Source organism: Engystomops pustulosus, chromosome 2 (assembly GCF_040894005.1).
Source record: "Engystomops pustulosus chromosome 2, aEngPut4.maternal, whole genome shotgun sequence".
NCBI lineage: Eukaryota > Metazoa > Chordata > Amphibia > Anura > Leptodactylidae > Engystomops > Engystomops pustulosus.
Window position 1 is genome coordinate 35,336,986 of NC_092412.1, and position 16,400 is coordinate 35,353,385.

The 16,400-nt window shown below is 41.0% G+C and overlaps 1 protein-coding gene across 1 annotated transcript; it reads right to left on the minus strand.

The window, feature by feature from the left end:
• Positions 1-2,479: 2,479 nt before the first annotated feature.
• On the minus strand, positions 2,480-15,080 carry SLC35F2 (solute carrier family 35 member F2). The gene is made up of 8 exons (XM_072134232.1): positions 14,752-15,080; positions 12,133-12,308; positions 10,575-10,702; positions 9,769-9,928; positions 5,789-5,945; positions 3,878-3,930; positions 3,542-3,696; positions 2,480-2,911 (listed from the first exon to the last, which is right to left on the minus strand). Exons 1-8 carry the CDS (start codon positions 14,979-14,981, stop codon positions 2,702-2,704), a joined length of 1,269 nt encoding a protein of 422 aa, XP_071990333.1. The 5' UTR covers positions 14,982-15,080; the 3' UTR covers positions 2,480-2,701.
• Positions 15,081-16,400: the final 1,320 nt, after the last annotated feature.

The following is a 16,400-nucleotide window of genomic DNA, read 5'->3' on the forward strand; positions in this document are numbered from 1 at the left end:
CAATAATTAGGGGTAGATTTAGTGACAATGTATTTTAGAGACTTTTTTGAGCAATGATGGAAATCTGAAAGTTGCCCTCATGAATAATACAGCTCGGGAAGACTAGGAGAGTAGAAATGAAGTTTACAGAAATCAAATGGAAGTCACATTAAAAGGGCATCTACCACCAGGATGAAAGACTATGCAAATGAGCCTGAGGGGCTCCAGAGGTGTTAATGGAGCCCGGAGCCCCTCAGGCTCATTTGCATACAGTCTTTCATCCTGGTGGTAGATGCCCTTTAAGCATGTTCTCTGCCTGTAGGGTTTCATCCTCCATGTCTATACTGTAATTTTAGGGGGTTTCTGGGCCACCCAGAAGACACACAGCAGTTATTTCCTCTTCACTTTCTTTCAGGCTGGGATTATAGAGTAGAATTTATTTACAATCCCCGGCCATATTAGTTTGCATGCTGCAGCACTGATCCTGTGCAATATGAGGTTTGCTGGAAAATTGAAGACCATGTAACACTTGAAAAATAAAAATGTGCTTTTACAGCCTCTAAGTTTTGACTGGTGACAGGCAGAAACAAAAATAACAACACCTGTTCACGCAGGACACTGCTCGTCACTAGTGGACGTTTTATACAGAGGCCAGCGGTGATGCAGCGTCTACAGCTCTGCCCTGCTACAGCAGGAGTTTCAGGCTGTAGCAGAAGCCTTGTACAGCATCTGTTTACAAACAGAGGACAGACGTGATAAGTGCCACCACTGCTGAACGGGAGCAAGGAGAGAGGGGAGAATAAGCTCCTTATTTTAAAAGCCCAGCAATATATGGAAAAAAAAAAAATTGCATTCCTAGACGACTCCTAGTTAAAGGGGTTGTACGAGGCCTTAAAAAAACAAAGCAAAAAAATGAATATGTGGCCAGGATGGCCATTAACATTGACCTTACCTCCACGGTCCCTAACGATGTCCCCCGCAGCGCACTGTACAGCTTCCAGCCAGCCGAGGTGGTCGGCTACCAAACAAGCAGGGGTTTGGCCTGGAGAGACGGCGGTGCGGGATACCGGGAGGGACCGTGGTCGTAAGTACAAGTTTATTGTTTTGAGCAGCCCCATCCTGGCTACATATTCTTTTTTTTTGTTTTTTTTCATGGCTCGGATAGCCCCTTTAAATGAAGTTTAGTCTCAGATTGCAAAGTTCACCTGTTAGGCTATCTGCACACGTTGCGGATTGTCAAGCTGAAAATCAACAGAAAATCTTCATCATATATGCACTTTTATGTTCATTTTTAATGCACATTTGTGTTATTTGTAGTGTTTTAGAGTGTCTTTTTTTACCTGTTTTATTTCACCTGATCTGATGTCATTTCAAGCAAAATCCACATCCCAACCACATCATGGTGCGGATTTGATACAGATTTGTTGTGAGCCCATAGACTTCTATGTAAAAAACACAAAAATCTGTAGAGAGCAACCATTTCCGGGCGGAATAAAAAAAAACAAAAAAAAAAAAAACAAGTATTATCTGCATTACTTTTTATAAAAACCCATTCACTTTAATGCCCATTTAATTACGCGGCAGATTTTCAAAACAAAACTTGTGCATAAAATTTGCAGTGTGTGCAGATAGTCTAAGTTTTATCAAGGTGTCAGCAATGCAGCTTTACTTTTTATTCTTGTTTCCATAACAACCTAAAGTATCGAAAATCGAATCGGCAAAGGGGCAAAACAAAATTATGTCTGGAGTTCACTTATGATTATAACCGTTTCAACTTCCATACCAATTTAACCTAGAAATAAACCTACAGAACCTATTGTGTTCTTAACTGTCTGTATAGTGAGGTCATAAAATTATATCTATTGCCATACTGTCTGTAGAATACAGTGCAGAGATAAAAAAAAGTAACAACTATAGGATCAGACTACAAAATGGTTTGTTGTAGTCTGTTACCATGGATACAGGTTGAGTTGAGAGCAATATAGACAAAGATATGTTATTTTCTGATGCCCTTTATACAAAATATACAAAAGCTTGAGTTACTAAAAATAGGTATACATCGCCAAATGGATCTTCTAATAAATACCAATAATAAATTCCAGTTCTTTTGTACAACAGTGCAGATCATAAATCTAACCAAACTACAGTACATTAAATATATACAGTAAAAATTGTCAAGAGACGTGAAATCAGGTCACCATATCGCCATAGAAAAATATCCCTCATTTTTTTTCATCCAGCTTAGCTGCTATAGGTCATCCAGTCATATTTAGTAATGTGTATACACAGAGGTATCTTTTTTTTTAATATATATAAAAAGGACTGACCATAAGGAGAAGATAATTCCAGGTAGTCACTCTGGAGGGATCCTGGCGATTAATGAAATAAAAGACGAAAAACTAGCAGCCATTGAAAAGTAATACACTAGTGTTGATATTTTCACTATTCTAAAAAAAAAAAAATTTATATTAAAAAAATACTGCAAAAGTTAAAAAAAAAAAAAAATTAAAAAAAATCTAGGAATAAGTATTCAGTCACAAAAACTAAAGCAGATCTTCATAGGTTCCACGTATAGAAAGTAACTGCATGTGGATAGCAGATCCCTTATAAAAAAAAAATATTTCCGTAGCTAGAATGCTGGCACTAAGGAATGGCGGAAAGCGTAATAAAATTTCTTCATTTCATATAAAAAACGTGTCAAGGCAATAAGGCGTGGCTGTGTTTAATCCAGGCGCTCTGTGGAGAGCTCCCCGGGGATGTACTGCAGAGGTGTGGCCGGCTCCTGCGGCGTCTCTTCATCTTTCATAGCGCTATTCTCAATCCCATCACCAGGCGGCGCTTGTGTCGGCTCCAAGTGGTAAGTGGCTGTGCTGCAGTACATGATGAATCCCACCATAATCACGACAAATGCCAGGATGTAGAGAAGAGAGAACTGAAACAGGAAAAAGGACAAAAAGAAAGGTTACAACATTCCTAAAAAAGAAAAAAAAAAAAAAAAAAAAAACTTCGTAGTTCAGTGGTTAAAAGCAGGATTCACATAAGATTTTTTTTATCCATTGTAAGGATACATCCGGAGGATTCCTAATGTATCCTTACAACAGAAGGCAATAATGTACCCCACTGTATGAGCAGTGTCCCACTGTGCATCATTTAGCTCCGCCCCGGATAGAAAGAGGAGGAGTGAACATTAGCAACAGGCAGTGATTGGCTGTCAAGGTTTCAGATGTCTCCAGATTGTTGTAACTAAGTGTTTCCATTGTAATGTAACGGTTAACAAAGAGTACACTCAGCAGTGGCCAGGGATGGTTGCCATACAGGTGTAAGCATCCCGAAAGGGCTATAATGGCCTCCATTGAGGATATACTGCACTCTCTAGCATGAAGTGGAAAAATATAGCGCAGACTGCTACATTATTTCATGCAGTATTTCCTGGATGCCACCAGAGATGTCCGGCAATGGGATCATTTTCTTTCCCTATTCAGAACACATGTTCACTTTTCCAATCTTACAGGATTAAAGTATAAAATCCTATTAATAATATAAAATCAGAATTAGTTCTCACATTGTATCCAAATAAAAAGAGTCCAAAGAAGAGACTGTAGAGGTCAGCAGTCAGGATACCCAGGTTAACAGAGGTGGCGCTAGTGACTCGTATTACAAGGGGCATTACGTTATACAGACCAAACATGCAAAGGGCAAAAACAGCAAATAGCAGACCTGCAATAAAAGCAAATACAAACATGTTATTTCCTCCTATAAGAAATAAAAAAAAACTCTATAAAAGAAAAAAAGGATGTAAGATGTTGAAATTCAACTAAATAAATCCTACCCGAACTACCTTCTACCCACAATGCTTTAGCTAGACATAAATGTCGAATGTGAAGCCTAGAGTACTTACCTATCCTCCAGTCCCAGGAAATATTGCCAATAGAATTATATTCCAACACCATCCTTTGAAACAAAAGGGAAAGAAAAACAAATCAGACATTTACAGATAACATAAAGTCTATTGGGGGGGGGGGGGGGGGGTTATAATGCCAACCTGTAATCTTTGACAAAAAATTTTAATAATCCTTTCCCTTTCATGGACGTATCTCATATGTTCTCACATGGTGGCGACTGTATAGCCAAGGAAGTATGGTATACGTCCTCCCTTCAGAGGGCTATAACATCGGCTCTGTGGCACCTAGAAACTCACTTCTAATGTGTTTCTAGGTATCAGGGAACTCAAGATACTCAGGATTAAAATGAGAATTTTGGATGCAATTTTTACATATAAAAATCACTACCAACTGCACTTTAACAGTTAATATCTCTGGTTTCCTGACACCAAGTAACACAAATTTGGATTCATATGAAAGAGGAGAAGTGAGCTTTTAGGTTCCACAGATTGGAAACTATAACCCTCTGAAGTTTATTGCCGTTTTCTCCAAAGTTGTATGATAGGGTAGTGGTATGTATGAATTCAAAAGTTGTTTTTGTATGCATGGTAGGCAGTGATTTCAGAATTTTTTTTTAATTTTGACAGAAGACGCTTTTTTACTATGATATACGTTTTTATACAAATTTGTGGATTGCAACCAAATATGCCATGGTTTTTGCTTTAGCCGGTGAATCTGTAGAACAGAGGGGCTCTGCAAATCAGCCGAGTAGCCTTTTCAAGCTTGATAGCATAATTGTAAAAGTTGATTTTAGAAGGAAGGAGTCCATGGATAACAAATATAAGAAAATTCCCACACTCATGGTGCCTGGATCTATGAGTAAGTGTCCCTTGTATATCCATCTTTGATTCTGATGGCAGATTTCCTTACCCTAATCTAAGTTCTTTTAGCACTTTGGTACATCAGGGTTTAAGCCCAAAAAAACAAAATGGTGCAACAGCACAATGAGCAGAGGGATCAGGGCTTGAAAATTGCTCCATTGAGGAGAAGAAACATTGCATCTTGCCCTTGTGTGAGTAAATCTTCACACTTCTCAGGTGTGCTGCTTCCCTCTTCTTTGCAGGTTTATGCTCGTCCTCATTCATTCTGGTGGTAGAAGACCTACTTCAGATCATGGAACGTCAAATCCATTGACCATTCGAGGGTCGCTACCTCTGTTGTCTCCAGGTCCGAAGAGGCTACTAACTGGCTGAGGCAGGTCTCAGGAGTCCGGATCATGGCCACCATTGTGGTTTATGGCACCTGCTCATGCCACAGTAAGCACAGTGTCTCACGACCTGGCCGGATGGTCACACTGCAAAAGATTGGCCACAAATCTGGCAAAAGATAGGCATGTCCTAAGCTGTCCTGCTCCTATTGAGAAGGGTAAGGAGCACTTACCCCTCCCCTCTTCTCCACCTGGCTGTGTGATAGTCCAGGGCAGTGATGGCTAACCTTTTAGAGCCTGATTGCCCAAACTTCACCTAAAAGCCACTTCTTTATTGCAAAGTGCCAGCACAGCAATTTAAGCAGTAATTTTTTTCTCCTTTTTCTTTGACAATTTTCAATCGTTCAGCCTCCTAAAGACACCAACGCAGTTGAAAGGAGGAGGGCAAATTCGTCTATCATTGTAGGAAAATTCTCCAGGAAGATTCTTTGAGTCCTGCCTGGTGAACTTCATGCTGGGGTGATGGCCTGGGTGCCCACAGAGAGGGCTCCTAGTGCCGCCTCTGGCACCAGTGCCATAGGTTCGCCACCACTGCTCCAGGGTTATGGCCCTGCAAGCACATGGTGAATGAGCCCTTCAGGAGTCCAACTCCATTGAATATGCTAAAGATATAGAAGTTCTCTGTTTCAGATAATTTTATGACACAATCCTATAGACTTACATTTGTACACCACTGATAAAAGTGCCAAAAAGACCCAGCATTCCCAAGAACTCCTCCCGGGTGAGGTTTTTCACAATATATTCTTCAGAAACATTGGAGACGGCATACAAACAGGCTCCCAGTATTACCAGCACATCCCCGATCAGCATGTCACTAGCTGTAGAGAGAGAAAAGCACAAAAACTTTAGGAACCAAATATTGGGGAACAGTCTGACAGTTTGCCAAGGAAATCTTAGCACCTAACGGGCACATGACTTTGAAGTTCTGACCGAGTGACACCTCTAACTTATAACCGGAAATTTGCATGGTCAATGGGTGGATGGATAGAGCCTTTCTTTAACCCCTTCACGACTGCCATATGGCTATATACCTCCTGTCTTCACATGCCCTGTTATAAACGTCATGACTGTGACCAAATTCAAACGGCTATATCTCCTCAACCTGGGCACCTAGAAACACAATCTCCTATTTAATATGATATGGTGATTGTGTATGGATACTTCATAGAACCAGAAATATCCACTTAAAATTGTATTTAAAAAAAAAAAAAAAAAAAAAAAAATAGTAAAATTTAAAAGTGGATATCTCTGGGTTCTTTGAAACATCCATATACCCATTATATCATATTAAAGGGGAGTGTGTCTAAAGGTGCCAGGGTTCAGGAGATATTAGTGTTTGAATTGTGTCCCCCTCCAGCCTGTCAGCTGAATGCAGAATATAGAAAGAGCTGCAGAAAAGACAGATTAGTTTGCAGAAGTACACGCACCCTCTGCATTTGTATCAAAACGTGCAGTAACGATGATGGAATGATGCTGTACATATTTATAACATTTAGGTAAAAGTTTATTCAGTTTTATTACTTATTAAAAAACTGTAATGGGAACATTTTTCCACTTTTGTAGTCATTTATCGTCCGATTTTATAAAGAAAAAAATATGTAATTAATAAAACAAATTAATTTAACTATTTTGTGTTATATGGGTCCTAAGCAATTACCTTTTCACAAAGGGCACCATACTGACCACAGGAGTGACATGCCCTTTGTAATGAGGTCACCACTGAAGCTTGTGATTGGCTGCTGCAGTCACTTGTTTGGAAAAAGGACGTCAGATTCAGATACCACCAACAGAAATTAAGAAATAGCCGTGGTTGGAAATGGAAAATCCGAGGATGAAAGTGAAACCTTTTTTTTATTCTTTTATAACAACTACCCTGAACATAATCTCTAATGACCTACTGTCCGCCAAGGCCAAACACAACTACTCTGTACTCCGTCTTTGACGCCATTGACCATTCTCTCCTGCTGCAGACACCTATGGCAGTTTCTGGCGTATTAGCACTGAAATTGCGCACTGTAAGAATTTGCTATCATTATATCATTATCAGGACCACGCCATATGGCTTTGGAGTGGGCGAAGAGTACTACCTGAGGCGGTCATAGTAACTGATCTCCACCCCCGATGACTTCACAGAGTGCAGAGATCAAATTCGATAAGGCAGTGCCCACAGGATTTAAATGCCTCTGGCAGCTTTGCCGGAGTCATTTACATAGTTAACACGCACCCTTATAGCATCGGTAAGGGTTTAAATGCTGTAGCAACCTTGTATGAGCAAAGCAGCCTGTAGATCTAAGGTCTAGGTGAGAACTTTTTAATCATTAAATATAAACAAACCAGTTCTGATTTACTGTAACCGATAATTATATAGTGAATGAATAGATTTCCGTAAGACTCAACCACTCCTTTAAGTAGTCCTTCATACAAAGAGACATTAACCTCCTCAAGATACAATTAGAGTAGGTTCACACCACTTTATTTGCCATAGGTTGAAAGGACACTTCAGGAGGATAATGACATGCCCTACATGGTATGGCACATAACTATCTTACTGTATGCCTATGCTGTGGGATATGTTGTCAAGGGTGAACATCAGCAGCAGCCGGTGATTGACTGCTGCTGATGAATGGGGTGTTCCACCAGCGATGTGACCGTCCTATTATGATAGTGACATCACCGGGTCCCCCCTCCTGCCAAGGGACATATGTGCTTGGCGAGGCTGTAAGGAGGGATACATTACACTGCATCCGCTCCCCATAGCCGTCCATTGCCTCCTCTAAGCAAATAAGTCGTTCAGCCCGAGGCTGCAGGATGAAAAGACGTAGCTTACTACGTCCTTCCAACCTATATTTTTGGACGAACACGACGTATAGTGGCCAGATGGAGACAACAACCATGCCACCATCTGCCACTCTTTGTCAATGTACATGCTAAGCGTATACAAAAACAATGTGGTGTGAACCCAGCCTTATACAGCAGTATCAAAACATGGCCCTGATGCTGGCCAGAGATATAATCTGCTGCTTGTGCACAGAGACTGTAAACATGAAATGCTTGTCCCCCAGAGAGGATATCCTCCGAGATACTGCACACCATTCATCAACTGCACAATGTGATAGAAAAGATCTTGCGTCATTATTCATTCCTTTTTATACAAGTGATGCTCCATCTCTCAATAACACATTAAGAGTAGCCATATACTTCAAATCCAAAAAAACAGACAACGATGACCCGCCATAAGCTAGTACACACGTTTGCCTTTGACTTAAGTCTATTAAGACTGGCAAGGTTGTCAGGGGTGAACCTAAACTATCTGCTGTCTGAAAATATAGAATTGGGCCCCCCTCTGCCCCATCCAGTATTCATTTATCAGGGTTTTTTTTTAATTAAGTGCACTGTCCACTCAGTGGGGCAGATTTACTTACCCGGTCCATTCGCGATCCAGCGGCACGTTCTCTGCGGTGGATTCGGATCCGGCCGGGATGCACTAAGGTAGTTCCTGCGCTGAAGTTCCCCGGAATGCACTCAAGTTCACCGGCCTATTCCTAGTGAAGTGCAAGTCTTGCAACACTTTTTTTTTTCTTTTTTTTTTTTTAAATGCGGCGGTTTTTCCCAATCCGTTTGGTTTCCGTTCGGCCACGCCCCCCGATTTCCGTCGCGCGCATGCCAGCTCCGATGCGCCACAATCCGATCGCTTGCGCCAAAATCCCGGGGCAATTCAGGGGAAATCGGCGCAAATCGGAAATATTCGGGAAATACGTCGGGAAAACGTGAATCGGGCCCTTAGTAAATGACACCCAGTGTCTCACACCCATGCTGACATCAGGCCAGGTCCCATGCAGTATAGATTTCAGCTATTACCTGCACGGTTTTCATTGGTGAAAGTAAATATGGTTTGCCAGGGTGTTCTCGCAATTACCCTCCCTGTTGCCCGAATCACCAACTTTTTTTTTTAAGTGGTATGCAGGGCATAACAGGGTAAATATTTATAAATTCCAAGACACGCAAAGGGATCTGCAACCTTTTCTTACTTTGTGCGTCAAAAAAACTGGCAAACAAGACAAAATACATTGACCAGTTTCTTTACAGACAGAAAATCCATGGAATCCAAAAATCACTCTCCCATTGAGCAATTAACACTATATTGCCACGGGAATCCAGGTGGACACCAATCAGAATAAAGAGCATTTCAGTAAAAAAAAAAAAAAAAAGGGGGGGGGATTTATCAAGCACTGACACATCGTGGTGCGGCATAAGGGGGAAATCATCGCAAATTCCTGGCCATACACAAGAAATTGCAACTTAATCTTGTATGCCAATAGAAGCCTTGATGAATCTCCTCTTAAAAGGGCATCTAAAGGATGAAGGACTGTATGCAAATGAGCCTTAGGGGCTCCATAGGTGTTAAAGGAGTCTGGAGCCCTTCAGGCTCAGTTGCAAACAGTCTTTCATCCTGGTGGAAGATGTCCTTTAAATCTGCTTCTGAAAGCCATTCCTCCCACCAATAGTTCGTCCCCCAGTGGTCACAGAAGTTATATAGTAGATTGCTTTAATGCAATTTAAGAAAATAAAAAATTAGGGTCTGCTCATCATATAGGCTACTTTTTATGGAAGAAGAAGCGATGGTTTAACCACGTAACGAACCTTTGCCTTCTTCTCTTCCGGACAGCACATCTGCTCCAACCATGGTCCCAACTCCCAACAGACAGACCACAACAGCAATATAATGGATCACTCTGTACCGCGAGCGAAGAATAAACCAGGAAAGAGCCATCAAAACAGGGATCCCAACACAGTCCAGAAGCTGAAAGGAAAGGTAGAGGGGTTATCCACTAAAAGATGGGGTCAAAACTGAGTAATCACATCTGGAACTATATGGTTTATTTCACTCGTATAGTGTTTGGGGTAGTCACGCTATGTGTGCATAAATCAAGGGTCAGGATAACCGTCAACGTCCTTGTCGATGCGAGTGTTGTATGTATGTCTTAGGGGGTGAGATTAGCTACGTTTGTATAGTGCATTATCTGCAGACAGCCTACACCTGGAATGGAATTATCTCTTCACTAACTTGCCAAATTACGAGCTTCTGGAAAACTGTACCGGGGAATGGGAATAGGGGTGGGGAGGGATGGTCAGTGTTTGCTATGGTTTCATATTCAGCGTTGTAAACGGAAAATGTGTTGGAGAAAGGTAATAAATATGATCGGATTTAAGAAAAAATAAATAAAATCGTAGGAAATTAATGGAGCTGGAATCCAATCTCTTTGGACCCATACATGTACAGAAATGTCATATGAAAAAAACAGATGTGGGGAGAAGAACCAAAAGCCACAGAGATGCAAAACTAACTACTGGGCTACCAAGAGTCCATCCAATGTGACAACCAATGTGACTAATATAGGATGACGCAAGTATCTTGAGTTGAGACAGACAAGCCATCTGGTCCTTACCTGGACACTAGTGATGGTGGTAAACTGATAGGCTTTAACAATAGAATAGTTTGCTTCAACATCAACGATCGCCAAGAGAATATATTTCCACCACTTATTCCTCAGGATGTGTAACAGCCCATTCTCTCCTGTGGGGTAAGAAGACAATGTTTAGAGATCCAGGTTATATATTTCAACTTGTACACCAAGTGAAACACTGTATATATTGATCTTTATACTTTCAGACAGTTTTCCGACTCATCTGGAAAAGGGGTGTGGCCTTGGGTCAACTACACATGCGACACAAAATTCTGGCGTAAACTAGACCAACTAATAGCTGGTCTACAACTCCACAGTATTAGGCTAAATTCACACTAACGTGTGCACGGTGGGTACACGTGGGTGCTGGGCAGAGGAGGGGATGAGCGCTGCTCACCCCTGCCCCTCTCCATAGAGAAACATGGGGCACAGCGCCGTATTCCAGGGAAAGATAGGACATGTCCTATCTTTCTCCCGGGTATGGAACGGTACCGCTCCCGTACAATGCCGTGCGCCCATTGCCATCTATGGGGGACGTATAAACGCTGTATATATATGTCCCCCATAGGGTAATGTGTAATGGTAATGGTTAATGTGAATGTAGCCCTACACTTCAGCAGAAAAATCCTCCAGCATTCACTGACAGGGAGAGATTTAACGTGCGCTGGCATATGATAGCAACACGCCTCCCGTGTTCCTGCCGCACACATCAAGATACTTAGGCCTCTTGGTATATCCAGCAGGTGAAACGGTCGCCGGGATAAGCTATGCTGGTTTTTCAAAATTACGCAGGCATGGGGGAGGAACACCCCGGGCATGCCCATTCCACCGGCTACCGTGCCCACATGGCATAGTCACTGTTAAAATCACAAATTATTGCACTCAATAAAAATTTGGGCGGATTTCAATACTATGCCACAAAACTGGCGTAGAATCAGTGATAAATCTGCCACATAGTTTTGATAAATCTCCATTATGTCAGACCTAAAGCACACCTTTATGTGTTATTACTAGCAACTGGACTGTGAAAAAAGCATTTATATTCCAGGATTGTAGTTGGAGAACTGGGGTGCACTCCTGAATGAGATAGGACAGCACAGAGAGGAGCTCCCTCCATGCTCCAAGTCTAGCTACAATTCTGTAATATAAAAGCATTTTTCACAGTTCTGCTTCTACACACACACAAAAGTATTTTTACACAAATCCCCAGGGCCAATATCTAATACTACCCACAGGTTTCTATAGTATAAACTGCTGGGAGACCCCCTTTAACAAGCAATACAGTTTATGCGGGCACAGGTCATCCGAATACCCTGGCTGTACCTACATAGCACTTAAAGGGCATCTACCACCAGACTGTATGCAAATGAGCCTAAAGGTTTAATGGATCCTAGATCCTCTCAGGTTCATTTGCATACAGTCTTTCATCCTGGTGCTAGATGTCCTTTAAGTGGGTTCATTAGCATTTTAGATACCTGGCTATTTACATGACAGAACAACATAAAATAATACTTATTTGATAAATTAATGACCATCATACCTGATCTGAATGCCAACCAAACAGTGTAAACTAGAAAAAGCAGGCAGTAATTAATAAAACTCTGTAGCATCGGCGTGTCCACCTTATACTCTTCTGCAAGGTACTGACTGGTCACCGCAGTCCCACATATAAACAAAGACAACATCTGTCCCAGGATCACCGTCTTCAAGACATACCTGAAAATCACAAGATCAGCAATGAATGAGTGACCATGCTTCAAGAGGGAATGGAACATGGAATTTATACAAGAGGAGAAAAAGAGTCATTCGTCTGATATAAATATATATCCATACATTTTACATTATCACTTGTACTTATGATTTTTGCAAAGTTTGTTGTAACATTATAAGCTTTCATTACGCAGAACATACAGAGTCTGAATCCACACAGAATAACTGGACTTCCTGCTTCAGACCAAAACGGAAAAAAAAAAATTCTTAGCTCCACAGGTGAGGTCAGTCATTGTGTACATCCTGCACAACAATACCACACAGTGGGACACCAGGGAAAAGTATATCCTCGCTATAAAAACTCTCTAAGGCATCTCCTGGTCAATACGGGCTGTCCTCTGCTTAAGAACAACCGACTTACAGACTACCTCTAGTTAAATACGGACCCCTCTGCCCACTGTGACCTCTGGTGAAGCTCTCTGGATGCTTTACTATAGTCCCGGATTGCAATAATCAGCTGTAAGGTGTCTGTAATGGAGCTTTATTGATAATCCTTGGTCCCATTACAACAAAAAAAAAATTTCAAACTCCACTTGTCACTGAGGCAGAAAAATTTTTTGTCTGGATCTACAATTATTAAATATACAGTTTCGATTTACATACAAATTCAACTTAAGAACATACCTATGGAACCTATCCATATTCTACATAACCAGTACAGACTACCAGTACAAGGCAGTCATTATGGATGGGAATAGCATGACGATGGTGGGGTGGCAAGATACCCTGAGGCTTTTACAACAATAAAAACTAAATTTAATGTATTAATAATATAATTATTATAATACAAATTTAATAATATATAATCAGACCATGTAAAATTTGAAGCTATCATAGATCCCTTACTGTTTTTTGCATATGTGGTCATCTGCATTAATGCTGTGATTAACTGTTTAGTTTTATTTTCCTTGTAGTTAGCCAAGTGGGTGGTACCAGTTAGGGAAGTCTTTGTACAGAATAATTCTATGACCATATTAGCCTACAAAACCTTAAAAAGGCCCATGGATACTGAAACCAATACTTGAAATGGTACAAATGCATCCATCTTTATTAATAACACCATGTAATGACAAACATATTAAAAACACCCCATTAAAAGAGATACATAAAAAAAGACGGTGTGATAATATCTGGGATGGGAAACCATTAAACATATCTCAGGTCCTGGTGTCATATCAGTACAACAAAAATCCAAAATACTTAGGGGATGGTTACATATGCGCCATAACATCAGGAGCCCCAAAATAAGTCCCTGACAATCAATATATTACAGGCTATAGAACATAGTGTCAAAAGTACCCACAAGAAGCCATAATAGACCATGAGAGACACACACCCCTAACTGGTAACACCCCCTTGGCTTACCACTTCTAATGGGTAAAACAGCCCCTATAACCGATGCTCCATGAATCACAGACCAATCACAGTGCAGAGAATAGAACTCAGCATTATGTATGATAAAAGGACTCCCTGCATCATGTATAGCACCACGGGATATGATTTTGAGTGTTATATAAAGATTATTATGGATCGTTATGATCCACAGAGCCCCATACATTGCACTGTGGTTGGCCGGTGACATCCAGCCCGCACAGGTTCTGTGTGTTTCAGCTCTAAATTACAAGAAATATAACAAAGATATTGCACGACACAGAGTCATAAGAGAAGCATCAGAATATTTATTCCATAGTATAGTACCAGAATTTATTAAAGATGTTATCAAGTCAACCACAGTACAGAGTATAGCTTGTTGATTAGTGGGGTGTCCTGGCTGTACCCCAAATTAAAAGAGTAGGTGGCCACACATGTGCGCTGTTCATCTCATTCTCTTGTTCCATGTAAGTCTCCTTACAAGGACCCCCATGATCAGCAAGTTACCCCCCAATCCTGTGGAGAGTCAATAACTTCAACCACACAAAGCAAAGGATCGGTACAGATTTTATTGTGTTCTTCATAGCATCTCATTTCCAGGTCCTCATATTTCCTCTCTACAGTAACAGTCCCTAAGATAAGTACTCTAGGACCTCAGTTTACAAACTTACACAAAAAAAAAACTTTTTAAAAAGTTAAATAGCACTGGTTAGGCAGTTAAAGCACATATAAATAACCCCAAATGTACACCAAAGGTTTTAAAATTAATAAATACAATATTTATAAATAAACGCTGAACTAAAATTGTGAAATTAAAATAAAAAAATAACAAACACATAAAAACTCACTAATAAACACACAAGGATGGAGCTCTACAATGTGTACTACCTGGTATTGCACTACTACTACTACACAATACACACATATGGTAATAGATGTAATAATACAATGCAGGAGCAGGTGATACATGACATTAGGCTCCCGTTCACACCATCATGCCTGCGGTACAGGTAGTTACCAGGTAAAGATCTTCTTGGGGAGTCTGGACAGGAGCTGGCACAGTCCAGGGCTATATGGGGGAGCTGCATGATGACCCAGTGCTGGCTGGCAGGCTTCTCCATCATCCATGCTGGGTCTGGAGCTGATCAGAGACTCTGCGCTGGAGGTGCACAGCCTGACTGTGTGAGGCAGCAGCGGGCAGCGTCCGGACCCCTCAGCTCTCCATGTGGATCGGGTTTCACTGCACATCACAGAGGTCAGGCATTATCAGCCGATCGCAGAATCCCACTCCACATGGCTAGGCTGCTACATGGATGATTGCATCATCGTTCCTCAGGAGAGTACGTTCGGCGCATGCGCACGCCAGACTTCCGCGTAGACTGTGGAGCAGTCTTGTCCTGTTATGCGTCATGTACACGAGCACAGAGCCAAGCGCAGGTCTTTATTACAATGATTTGTGTAATGAAAGCACAATAGTTGGTCATTTTGGATGGTGTGACTAAAATTTCAGTTGTAGTAACAACATTTGAGTATAGGTACTTGGTAAACCTTTGAAAGAGGTGACCCGGGAAAGTGACACCCCCTTTCAACAAGATAGGGATTAACCCCTTCAGGAAGTTTTCTGCCTTACAATAAGACAACTAATAGGAGGTTTAAAAGTATAATTAGATAGTTCTAACCCATTAACGCCCAGGCCCTTTTTCACTTTTGCGTTTCCATTTTTCACTCTCCACCTTCAAAAATCAATAACCTTTTCATTTTTACAAGCAAGGATCTGTCTGAGAGCTTGTTTCCTGCGTAAAAAAATTGCACTTCATAGAGATGGTATTTTATATCCCATGCCATGTACTGGGAAGCGGGAAAAAAGTTCCAGATGCAGTGAAATTGGTGGAAAAACGCATTTGCGCCGTGGGCTTGGATTTTACGTCTTTCGCTGCGCGCCCCAAATAACAGGTCTACTTTATTCTTTGGGTCGGTATATAACCAAATATATATAGGTTTTATAATGTTTTCATACATTTACAAAAATTAAAACCTGTAAAAAAAAGAAATCTTCATTTTGCCGTCTTCCTGCGCTAATAATGTTTTCATACTTCAGTGTACAGAGCTGTGGGTGGTGTCATATTTTGTGAGATGTTTTTAATGCTACTGTTTTTAGTATTGCACAGCCTTTTTGATCGCTTTTCATTTTCGACTTTGGGCGCTATTTTCCACTATTGAGTAAATCGCCGGGACTAACCGTTATTATATTTTGAAAGACCGGATATTTTGTGATGCCGCGATACCAAACATGTTTGATGTTTACTGTTTTTTTATATCAGTTCTAGGGGAGTGGGGGGGATTTGAAATTTTAGGTTTTTTTTTCATTTATTTTTTAACGTTTTCAGTCCCCCCAAAGCAATTGGTGGGGACAACATCCACAGCCGATGTGTGACTTACTAAAGCGTTACAGGTTTTTAAGGGGTTCATGTTGCTATGATCAGTATAAAAAAAGAGTTATAAAGAGAAGCTAAAAAACAGGACGCGATGCCCGCAACTCTTGGCTGTTAAAGTGGTTGTTCGAGAGTCGAAAAATTAGGAGCCAGGCTTTTAAAAAAAAAAAAAAAAACCTGTACTCGCCTCCTCTATCGCTCCTGATGTCCTGCTCCGCAGTCCATATGATCCGTG